At 44.2% G+C, this 12,737-nt stretch overlaps 1 protein-coding gene across 1 annotated transcript in view; it reads left to right on the top strand.

Annotated features, from left to right (window-relative positions):
* The window catches only part of LOC140391603 (uncharacterized), a 114,210-nt gene that overhangs the window by 84,451 nt on the left and 17,022 nt on the right, over window positions 1-12,737 (top strand). Inside the window, exon 5 of the mRNA XM_072476259.1 lies at window positions 3,736-3,902. Coding sequence (XP_072332360.1) covers window positions 3,736-3,902 — 167 coding nt within the window. The remainder of the gene's footprint in view (window positions 1-3,735; window positions 3,903-12,737) is intronic.

Raw genomic sequence — 12,737 nt, 5'->3', positions numbered from 1 at the left:
GGTGAATCTGTGGAACTTTTTGCTGCAGAAGGCTGTGGAGGCCAAATGACTGAGTCTTTATGACAGAGATATATAGGTTCTTGATTAATAAGGGGATCAGGGGTTATGGGGAGAAGGTAGGAGAATGGGGATGAGAAAAAAAACAGGAATGATTGAATGGCGGAGCAGACTCGACCGGCCGAGTGGCCTAATTATGCTCCTATGTCTTATGGTCGAATATCCCGTTTACTATGATACTTCTAGAGCAGATGGAACACCGGCCTGCTTCAATGAGGCCACATTTTAATACACATATTGTGTTTCTATGACCTCCGGAGAGTGCTAATTGAAATGTTGAGGTACAAATGGATGAAATATATTAACTGTTCCCCAGCAACCCCCATTCTCAGCTTGCTGACCATCTGTTTTGTCAAATAGGTTAAAATCTGCTCCATGGAATCAGCTGTGTTTGTCGAAGCATTGAGTGTGACTATGGTTTTTAATATTTGAATAAAACTTACTTCATAATATGAGTAAATGGGAGTAAGTTTGGTGAAAGTATTAAAGTAGATGCAAATGAGTGCTATGCTAATCAGATGTGCCTGTTTGATAGTCTGGATTTAGCATACAATTTTAGTCCTAATTGCTAATTATCATAAATTGAACTTGACTGAAGGTGCTAATGCAACCTTTTCATTCAAGTGCTTATTAGAACAATCTTCATGGAGCAGTCTATGTGGGTTCCCTGCACCAACTTCCACTGAAGGTCTGGCACACATAAATAGGTTGCAGGATGGTTTAGAGACTGAGGGACAGTGAGCAATTGTTTTCACATATACCACTGGAGGATCTGAGGACGAGTTCTATGGAGGAGGATGCCTTGTATGCACTGGGAAGAGAGGCACCACTTCACTCTCCTTGCTGTCTCCTCTCCACAGCAGTTAGTACTGCGCTACCTGGGTTCATGTTCTCCTCCATTCCCACTGAAGCCCAATTTGCTGATGACTAGTCCCTTTTTCCTGTCTTCTATAAGGTGTACAATAAGTGTTATGTCCTTCTCGTTTGTTCCCTTATTTCCCCTTTTGTTTATTTTTGCCATTACATTTTTGATCCATGGATCATTTATGAACATTTATGAACATGTGTCTTGATGGCAGCCTGTATCTTTAATTCAAGGACAAGAAAGTAATGGCCTGTGCCTTTAATTCAAGCGGAAGCCTGTCCAGGTTTGGACTGGAGCCGTGAGCTGACTGCCACCGATGAAAGAGCTTGGCTAAGTCTCAGTTTGATTGATTTGGCTGATAGCCAACGAAGAGGCCCAAAAGGCTGTGCTATGCCAGGTGATGATGGGATCTGTTCCATTGAAATGGTCCAGAGACCTCAGGAGCTTTCAGTTTCATTTGGCAGCAAAGGGAGAAGACCCACTCTACTTTCCACTCCCAGTTTTCCTCCAAAAAGTCTGTGGGCAGGATTCTCCGCCAAAATCGCGAAACGTGATTGAGTGGAGAATCGGTTCCAAAGCCAAATCATGGCGGGTGGTGATTTGACGCTAAATCGCGATTTTACGTCACCTCGACAGCGGCGTCAATGCATACCGGAACGCACGTACAGTAAACACCATTTGCATATCGTTAGCGAGCCTGACCCGGTATTCGCTGGGGTTTCCATGATTCTACTCCTTCAATGGGCCGAGTTCCCGACAGTGCGGTTCACTTGTGCTTTTAAAAATCATGAAACCAGCGTGGTGGCTTCTGAGGGAGAGAGAGGAGGTAGGACCCAGAGAGGAGCAAGTGGGGGCGGACAATGGCCGGGCTGGCTGAAGTGGGGACCCCTGCCAGGGCTGGGTGTGGAGGGTGATGGGCGAACAGGCCGAGTGATCAGAAGGGCACAGACCAACGTGAAGACCCGCTACAATGGATCGAGCAGTGCTTCAGCATCCTGAAGATGTGGTTCAGGTGCCTGGACCGCTCTGGAGGGGCCCTCCAGTATGATGCTGTGAGGGCCGTCCACATCGTGGTGGCCTACTGAATCCTCCACAACATCACTCAGCAGAGGGGTGACGTGCTGGAGGAGGAAAACACCAGGCCTCAGCCAATGAGGAGGATGCAGAGGAGGGTGAGGATGGGCAGGATGTGGGGCCCAGGTAAGCACAGGAAGCCAAGGTGCCTCCAGGTTCACCAACTGGAAGCGGCGGGGTGGGGTGGTGGAGGGAGGGGACAGGCCAGGGGAACGGGCACTGCAACCCACCCCCTCACTCTCCCCCCTGGCCACCCACCAGCCTGCAACCCCCTCCGTGATACATAGAAACATAGAAACTATTGATTAATAAAGGGATTAAGGGTTACGGGGAGAAGGCAGGAGAATGGGGATGAGAAAAATATCAGCCATGATTGAATGGCGGAGCAGACTCGATGGGCCAAGTGGCCTAAATCTGCTCCTATGTCTTATGGTCTTGGGGGATCTCATAGAAACATACAAAATTCTAACAGGATTAGACAGGGTAGATTCAGAAAGAATGTTCCCAATGGTGGGGGAGTCTAGAACTAGGAGTCATAGTTTGAGGATAAGGGGTAAACCTTTTGGGACTGAGGTTAGGAGAAATTTCTTTACCCAGAGAGTGCAGAATTTGTGGAATTCACTGCCACAGGAAGTAGTTGAGGCCAAAACATTGTGTAATTTCAAGAAGGAATTAGATATAGCTCTTGAGGCTAAAGGGGTCAAGGGATATGGGGGGGAAGGTAGGATTGGGCAGCACGGTAGCACAAGTGGCTAGCACTGTGGCTTCACAGCACCAGGGTCCCAGGTTCGATTCCCCACTGGGTCACTGTCTGTGCGGAGTCTACACATTCTCCCCGTGTCTGCGTGGGTTTCCTCCGGGTGTTCTGGTTTCCACCCACAGTCCAAAGATGTGCAGGTTAGGTGGACTGGCCATGCTAACTTGCCCTTAGTGTCCAAAAAGGTTAGGAGGGTTATTCGTTTATGGGGATAGGGTGGAAGTGAGGGCTTAAGTGGGTCGGTGCAGACTTGATGGGCTGACTGGCCTCCTTCTGCACTGTATGTTCTATGTTCTTGAACTTGATGATCAGCCATGATCATAATGAATGGTGGAGCTGGCTTGAAGGGCCAAATGGCCTCTTCCTGCTTCTATTTTCTAAGTTTCTATGTTACACCCTTCAGTTTGCTGCTGTCCATGTGCCTGTCGAAGAGTCACTTAAATGTCCCAAATAACTCTGACTCCACCACTTCTGCTGGCAGTGCATTCCACACACCCACCACTCTCTGTGTAAAGAACCTACCTCTGACATCTCCCCTATACGTTCCTCCAACACCTTAAAATTATGTCCCCTCGTGACAGCCATTTCCGCCCTGGGGAAAAGTCTCTGGCTATCCACTCTATCCATGCCTCTCATCACCTTGCACACCTTCCTTCTTCACTCCAGTGACAAAAGCCCTAGCTCGCTCAACCTTTCTCCAAAGCATCCACTTCCTTCCTATAATGAGGCGGCCAGAACTGGACACAATATTCCAAGTGTGGTCTAACCAGGGTTAGATGGGCCGAATGGCCTCCTTCTGCACTGTAAATTCTATGATAATCTATGATAAGATTGAAAGCAAATCATTTTTCTAGCAGTAGCATTAATCAAAATATATATATTCAACATTATCTCAAATAGTTTGCAACGGAATCTGAAATATATATTTGCAAAGTATCTTTTAATTTAAACTAATTTGAATCATTATCTATTATTTTCCAAGACAAAATGACTCACTTCCTGAAGGCATTGAACTGGTCAAAAATCGCCTCCAATTCAAGGGACCTATGAAAGAACATTATGCTGGCATATATAGGTGTGTAGCATCCTATCTACACTGGAAGAAGGAAGCACATTGGAAAATTGAGATTACTTCAGATAAAAATAAATGTACGTATTTACATTTTACTAAGAACAATCGTGCTTTGGCTTAGTTTGGCTTTGAGAAACATCATAGGGGTTTGGGACACACAGATGAATTGATCTAGTTCTATAAGACAGCTTGATATTGTACTTACAGCATAATTATGCATAAACCTTAAGTTATATATCTGGAGGAGTGAAAAAGGCAACACTCCGAGAAGTCAGATTTCAATGTTGACAGAAGGGCGGGATTCTCCCGCACCCGACGGGGCGGGGGGGTTGGAGCGGGACGGAGTGCCGTGAACCATTCGGGTGTCGGGCCGCCCCAAAGGTGCGGAATCCTCCGCACCTTCAGGGGCTAGGCCCTCCCCGGAGTGGTTGGCGCCCCGCCGGCCGGCGGGATAGGGGTTTGGCGCCACGCCAACCGGTGCCGTAGGGCCTCCGCCAGCCGGCGCGAGTCGGCGCATGCGGGGGAGCACCAGCAATTACTGACGTCATCCCCGCGCATGCGCGGGAGGGTTCATCTCTGGATCAGCCTTCGCGGAGGACCACAATGGCCGATGAGGAGTAATAGAGTGTCCCCACAGCACAGGTCCGCCCACGGATCGGTGGGCCTCAGTAAGGCCAACGTGGAGGCACGTCCCAGAGCACGACCCCCCAGGGACCACGGAGCCCGCCCGCGCCGCCAGATCCTGACGGTCAGGGACCTACTCTGATTCCGGCGCCCATTGAGTCGTGCGGGACCCCGCAATTCTCAGAGATGGGCTGTGTGATTCACGCTGGGCCAGTTTTTGGGGAGTGGAAGAATCGGGAGGACAGCAGGGGCGGGATGCACGCTGACCCCCGGCGAATCTCCCACCCGGCAGGGGGTCGGAGAATCCCGCCCAAGGTTTCTCGATCGATTTTGCATTTGTTTGCCAGTTGTCAATTTACACAAATGCTATCAGATAATGCAATTGAATATTGAAATTAGTCATACTAACATTGTTATAGTATGGATTACTGTTGACATAAAGGGCCAGATTTTTGCAGAGTTGGGTCTGCAAACCTTTAAAAATGGTGGATGACACACAATTCGTCAGAGTTTCCTGTCTCCATTCTTATGAGTCTGGGTTTACAGATCCCCAAAGTGTTTCATGGAGTTCAACTGACCCACAACTTTTAATAGATTGTGGTGTGGGAAGCACACGGCGTACTCTCCAGGTGTGATACAGCATTTATGGACAAATGTTTTTTCAAACGAAACAATGTTTATTCTATGAACTCAATTTAACCTTTAGAAAACAAACATTGAATATCTTAACACCCATTACTTCAAAGATAACCCCAAAAGACTACAACACTAAATAATCCTTCAAACTGTTCCTTTAAACATCCAAAAGACTTCAAGCCTTCAAAAACAGACATGAGGTTACATTCAATATATTTATAGTCTTTGGATTTGCAGACATCAACAAACCAGCTCTGTTTCTCCCTGCAGCTCTCAGCAACTCTGTGTTTTCTTCCTGCAGCTCTCGGCAAAACACACAGACACTCCCAGCTTTCTTCCTCAAACTGAAACCAAAAGCAGAAGTGAGCTCAGCTCCCCCCACACTCTGACATCACTTCAGTAATATGATCAGCTCCATTTCTTAAAGGTACATTGCTTAAACATCCATTTCTTAAAGATACTCTCACATGACACCTCCCCCCCCCCCCACCCCAAGAAAAAGAAATAAACCATCAACTTCAAGATGGTTTCATTTTTCACCTTTGCTCCATCAATTAAGAAATGCACACAGTAAAAACACTTTACCGGTTCAAAAAAGCAACACACGCAAACAGGTACAATAATATAGTCCATTTTTTGTTTTTCCGTTCTTCTTCCTCCAAACGAAATCCTTCCTGATTGACAGTCTCTTTGAACAAGAAAGTCTCTGCACGATCCATCCATTCCTCTATGCCTCGGCATTTCTCTTTAAAGTTAGGTACTTCAGTTCAACCTGATCACAGAGTCCCTTGCAATTCTCCAATACAGGAGTATCGGTTACCACAGCTTTCAGGCAGTCAAATGCATGTTGAAACTCCGCTGTCCATTGAAATTTTTAAATACATTTCATCAGCAAGTCCAGCAGTGGAGCAATCACGCTACAAATCTTTTGCACAAAGGTTCAATAAAATCCACTCATGCCAAGAAATCGCATTATTTCCCTTCATCTTGAGGGTATCGGAAACTCCTCAGGGAAAGTGATTTGGGCTTTTCCAAATTCATTTCTGGCTAGGTTTATCACCAAACTGGCTACCTGAAGTCGATCGAATAACTCCATCACATGTTTTACATGTTCTTTCCATGTCTGGCAGAAAACTACCAGATCGTCGATGTACACCGCACAATTGGGTAATCCTGAAACAACGGTGTTAGTTACCTGTTGAAATGTGGCTGGGGCGTTTTTCTTGCCAAATGGCATAACTTTGAATTGGTATATACCATCTGGAGTCACAAAAGCTGAAATCTCCTTCGCCCTTTCGGATAAGGGTACCTGCCAGTAACCTTTAAGTAAATCCAATTTGGAAATAAAAACGGATTGTCCCACTTTCTCAATGCAATCCTCCAAACGTGGTATTGGATAAGAGTCCATTCTTGTAACTGCATTAACCTTTCTATAGTCCACACACAACCTTTGGGTACCACCTGGTTTAGGTACCATCACTATGGGTGAGCTCCATGGGCTGCAACCCACTTCAATTATGCCATTTTTAAGCATACTCTCAATCTCTTTGTTAACCTGTGCCAATTTTAAAGGATTAAGTCTATATGGATGTTGTTTGATTGGAACAGCATTTCCCACATCTACATCATGTATAGCCATTTTAGTACTTCCCAGTTTATCTCCACAAACCTGCCCATGTGATATCAATAACTCTTTCAGGTCCGTTCGTTTTTTCTCTGGAAGATAACTCAACAATTTATCCCAATTTTTAAGAACATCCTCATTTTCCAATTTAATTTGAGGTATATCAAATTCACACGTCATCTGGATTTGCTTTGTCACTTTGAGTTAGAATCATTAAAACCTCCTCCTTTTTCTCTCCTTCCCGTTCAAAGTACCTTTTAAGCATATTCACATGACACACTCGGTGAGTCTTCCTTCTATCTGGTGTTGTTACCACATAATTCACCTCACTTAATTTCCTTTCAATCTGCTACGGTCCACAAAACCTAGCTTTTAAAGGTTCACCTACCACTGGTAACAACACTAAAACTTTATCTCCACTGGCAAAACTACGAACTTTGGATTTCTTGTTCGCGACCCGTTTCATCACATTTTGTGCAACTTTCAAATGTTGTCTAGCCAATTCACCTGCTCTATTTAATCGTTCGCTAAAATTTGACACGTAATCCAATTGTGTAACTTACGATTTCTCACCCACCAATTTTTCTTAATCAATTTAAGTGGTCCTCTTAACTCATGACCAAAAATTAGTTCAAAAGGATTAAATTTGGTTGACTCATTAGGTGCATCCCTAATTGCAAACAATACGAATGGAATTCCTTTATCCCAATCCTCTGGATAATCGTGACAATAAGCCCTCAACATTGTCTTTAATGTCTGATGCCAGCTTTCTAACGCTCACTGCAATTCTGGATGGTACGCAGTTGATTTAAATTGTTTTATTCCTAAGCTATCCATAACTTCTTTGAATAACTTTGAGGTAAAATTTTATCCTTGATCCGATTGAATTTCTGTGGGTAGTCCATATCCAGTAAAGAATTTAAGTAACTCCTCCACAATCTTTTTAGCTGTAATATTACGTACTGGAATGGCCTCTGGAAACCTAGTAGACACTCCATTATAGTCAAAAGATATCAATTCCCACTTTTTGCTTTAGGACGCGGTCCTACACAATCAATTAGGACCCTTGTAAAAGGTTCCTCAAATGCTGGAATGGGTATTAAGGGTGCTGGTTTTATCACTGCTTGAGGTTTCCCCATCACTTGACATGTGTGACATGATTGACAAAATTTAACTACATCTTTATGTAGTCCAGACCAATAAAAATGTTTCTGGATGTTCACTTGAGTTTTCCTTATCCCCAAATGACCTCCCACTGGTACCTCATGTGCCACTCGCAACACCTCCTTTCTATACCCTACTGGCAATACTACTTGATGAACTTCTGCCCACTTTTCACCCGCCTGCATATGTACAGGTCTCCATTTTCTCATCAAGACATCACTTTTATGGTAATAACACTCTGGTATACTCTCGGATTCCTCTTCCTTACATGCTTTCTGATATATCCGTTTTATTTCTCCATCTTTCTGTTGTAACTCCGCCAATTTTCCTGAACTAAAAATATCCGCCTCATCCTCCACCTGTTCTTGTTCTTTTTCAACCATCTGATCAAAAATCGTTTCTGATAATTGCACTTCACCTTCATCTTCACTCTTTGATTTCTCCTCTTGTCTTAACCTGTGACTTTGCAACCTTGTTACTACACAATCCGGAAAAACCCCAGGATATTCGTCCTTCAACACTTCAGTTGTCTGATCTTCCACTGGCTTATCAACCACAGTAGGCATCACTCCCACCTGCGATCCAGCTATATCATTACCCAAGATAAACTGTATTCCTGGACAAGATAGTTTCTCTATTACTCCTACTACCACTTCACCACTCTTCACTGGACTTTCCAACCTTACCTTATATAATGGAGTGCTACTCCTCTCACCCTGAATTCCACATATCACCACCTTTTCTGGCAACATTCTTCCCAAACTACATAATTCCTCATCTCTTACCATTAAAGATAGACTAGCTCCTGTATCTCTTAAAATTGTGACTTCTTTACCTACTCCTCCTGATACACATGAGTAAACTTTACCCACACAAATAAATTCTTTCAAGACATCTGGCACCTTCTTATCAATCACCTCTTGATCAGGCTGTACAATCTTTTGCACCTCCTTCGCTTCACTTGCGCTTTCCTTTACCATTTTAACAAACCCCACTGTCTTATCATGTTTTACCACATCAGCCTTCCCAGTGCTTTTCTTCAACCACCATGGTTTATTACAGTGAAAACATTTGAAACTTTTCATTTCTCTTCCACCCTCCTGGATTTCTGTTTTAATCTGAGGTACACGTTCTTTATTATCTCTCATCAGATCACCTTTACCTTTACCACTTGAGTATTTCTCATGTCCCCAGTTTCTATCCCTCACCGGCTGAAACTGATGTCGGAAACCAAGCTTTGATTTATGAACTAATTCAGAATCGTCTGCCATTTCTGCTGCTAACCACGGAGTTTTAACCGTCTGCTCTTCCATATGAGTTCTCACTGCATCAGGAATTGAATGTTTAAACTCCTCCAAAAGTATAATTTGTCTGAGAGCTTCATACGTTTGATCTTTTTTCAAAGCCCTTATCCACCTATCAAAATTACTCTGTTTGATCCTTTCAAACGCTATGTATGTTTGACCAAATTCTTTCCTTAAATATCTAAACCTTTGTCTATAAGCCTCAGACACTAGTTCATATGCACCTAAGGTGGATTTTTTTACCTCCTCATACGTCCCAGATACCTCCTCCGGTAGTGATGCAAACACTTCACTAGCTCTATCTACCAGCTTTGTTTGAATCAGTAATACCCACATGTCCTGTGGCTATTTCATTTGTTTACCTACCTTCTCAAATGTAATGAAAAAGGCTTCTACCTCCTTCTCGTCAAACCTTGAGAATGCTTGGACATATTTAAATAGATTCCCACCAAGCCTTCCACTATGATGCTCTTTCTCACTATTCTCATCACTATCATCCAACTGTACATTACCCTTTACATCTGCCAATTTTAACTGACTGTCATGTTTCATGGCCATTTTTTGAAGTTCAAACTCTCTCTCTTGGTCTTATTCCCTGATCTGTATCTCCCTTTCTTTTTCTTTTTGTTCTGCTAGGGTTATTCTTTCTTTTCTCATTTCTTCTCTTTCCTTTTCTTCTTCCTCTCTCTCTCTTTCTTTTTCCTCTCTCGCTCTTTCTTTTTCCGCTCTCTCTTTCGCATTCAAGCTGCTTTAATTCTTCCTCATGTTCAAGTTGCTTAATCTGCAACTGGATCTTTGCCATTTCTAATGAGTCAGACTGTATCTCAGGCAACTTTAAATGCTTAGCCACCGCCATAATTACCTCATCTTTTCGCATTTTGTCAGGTAATGTTAACTGCAATGTTTTTGCCAAATCTACCAGTCTGCTTTTAGTCTCTGTCTGTAAGGTACTGCATGTGACCATCTCCACCGCCAAAAACTTCTGAGCCTCTGAAAGAGCCATTGTCCACAACACACACCCCACTTAAACTAAAATACCACACCGGAAAAGCAACCACAATATGCTCACCCCTCACTGTCTTTAAGTTCACTAAGCCAATCCAATAGATAGACTTCTATTCCCCTCGAGCCCCCAATTGTTATGGGTCCAGGTTTACAGAGTTCAACCGACCCACAACTTTTAATAGATTATGGTGTGGGAAGCACACGGCGTACTCTCCAGGTGTGATACAGCAATTATGGACAAATGGTTTTTAAAACAAAACAATGTTTATCCAATGAACTCAATTTAACCTTTAAAAAACAAACATTGAATATCTTAACACCCATTACTTCAAAGATAACCCCAAAAGTTACAACACTAAATAATCCTTCAAACTGATCTTTAAACATCCAAAAGACCTCAAGTTTTCAAAAACAGACATGAGGTTACATTCAATATATTTATAGTCTTTGGATTTGCAGACATCAACAGACCAGCTCTCTTTCTTCCTGCAGCTCTGAGCAAAACATACAGACACTCCCAGCTGCCTTCTCAAACGGAAACTCAAAAAAGCAGAAGTGAGCTCAGCTCCCCCACCCTCTGACATCACTTCAGTAATATGATCAGCTCCATTTCTTAAAGGTACATTGCTGAAACATCATTTCTTAAAGGTACTCTCACGTGACACCATTCCCGGCAGCCCCAATTTTGGATAATTTGGGAGGAGTGTAGGCAGCGAGCCCGCACCCTTCATTTCTGACCAGGCTAGCTCCATTGCGAGTGGAATCTCCTAGCTCCCCATAATTTTCATTGCGTTGTAGGGCAGGTACTAAAGGATGTGTTTCATGGCCCCTCAGAAGTGTCATGAACTGTAGCCGATAATGTGGGAGCGTGTTGAAAGATAACGTCAAAATGTTTTCCCATTTCCGTCCATGACAATCAATATCTCCATTCCTCTCTCCCAATGGCCTCTCATAACCTCCATGCAAACCGATGCCCTCAACCCGCCCCCAATGGCCCCTCATGCACTCCATGCCAACTCATAGCATTTCCATGCTCATTCACCCAGTATACATTTTACAAAACAAATGAACTCTATAGTATTGATGGCAAGCATTGAAGAACAGCCATTCAAACTGTATTTTTAAAAAACTTCTGTAACTACAAACCTATAAATTTGTCAATCAGCCAGACATTTTAAGTATCAACAGCAGAAACGATAAGCACTTGACATCTCTTTATCTGGTATAAATAAATACTGAGCCATTGAGAAAATAAATCTCAGATAAACTGTCAGTCTAATTTCCCCTTGTGTTTTTCAATGAACTAATGGAAGTCTGGGCCCTCAGCCAAGCATGCATCCATACCTCATTGCCCAGATTAAAAATTCCACTGTTCAAGGCCTTTTTTCATGCATGGGTGTTCCCCTCGAGATCTGGGTGTCACAGATCAGCAATGTTGCAGTGATTTAAATGCACCCCTTTGGTGCAACTTACAGGCCCCTGGCTGTTCCAACCGCTGAATGCTCACTGTATGCTGTAAATGCTCAGAGAGTTTCTGGTCATGTGGGAACCCACCCAGCCCGCCCTTCCGGAAATCCTCATAGCCCAGCAGTATCATCAAAGGGATGGGCATGGTCATGCTCAGTTGCTGGCCCACCAGGTGTTGACACTCCTCAATGCAACCTCAGAAGCGCAGCCCTAATGCAGAGGAAGCAGGAGATTAGCAGAGGTCATCCTAACCAAAGGACACCTGCACCATGGCCTTTGGCATCCTCCCTAGCCCAATACCCCTCTCCGGGTAGAGGCCTCACCAGTGACATGATCAGCTAGCCCACCCCTCAGGATGATGAGCTGACTGCAAACCCTGCTGTCCACTGCACCCTAGCTCCCATTAATTCTGCCCCCACTAGGAAAGCTGACCAGTTCTCTGTCACCGTTTGTGTGTCACACCAAGGCCCCACATCACACTGCAGCTGAGCTTTTAGCAAATGAACACCTCTCTCAGTCACCTGCAGCTGGAGGACCAGACCATACACAAGCTTCTTAGCATGGAGGCGACTAGCAGCATGCATTGACCATCCCCACCATACACCTGTGGTGTACCTGGCACCACAGAGGTATGGAGGAGGACATTCCCTTCCGGTGACCATCAAGGCCCTGAACTTTTATGCCTCTGGCTTATTCCAGGGCTTCAGCGGGCACCTGTGTGGAATCTTGCACAGGTGCATCCACACTGTGATGGATGCCCTATGCGCCTGGGCATCGGACTACATCACCATCAATCTGGGCCAGGATATCTGGCCTAAGGAGGCCATTGTCATGTGAGAGTACCTTTAAGAAATGGTGTTTTTTTATAGAGTAACTGTAGTGGGTGTACCTTTAAGAAATGGGTGTTTATTACTGCAGTGATGTCAGAGTGTGGGTGGAGCTGTGCTGTCTGTCAGTTTTTAGTTTCACATTGAGAAAAGTTTGGGTGTGTCTGTGTTTTTTTGGTTTTGTTTCAGTGTTGGAGCTGCAGTCAGCCACAGAAGGTGTAATGTTGGTCTCTCTACCATGTAAAGACAACTGTTCTCAGT

This window comes from Scyliorhinus torazame, chromosome 15 (assembly GCF_047496885.1).
Source record: "Scyliorhinus torazame isolate Kashiwa2021f chromosome 15, sScyTor2.1, whole genome shotgun sequence".
NCBI classification, from domain to species: domain Eukaryota; kingdom Metazoa; phylum Chordata; class Chondrichthyes; order Carcharhiniformes; family Scyliorhinidae; genus Scyliorhinus; species Scyliorhinus torazame.
This window is presented reverse-complemented; position numbering and strand designations above follow the sequence as displayed.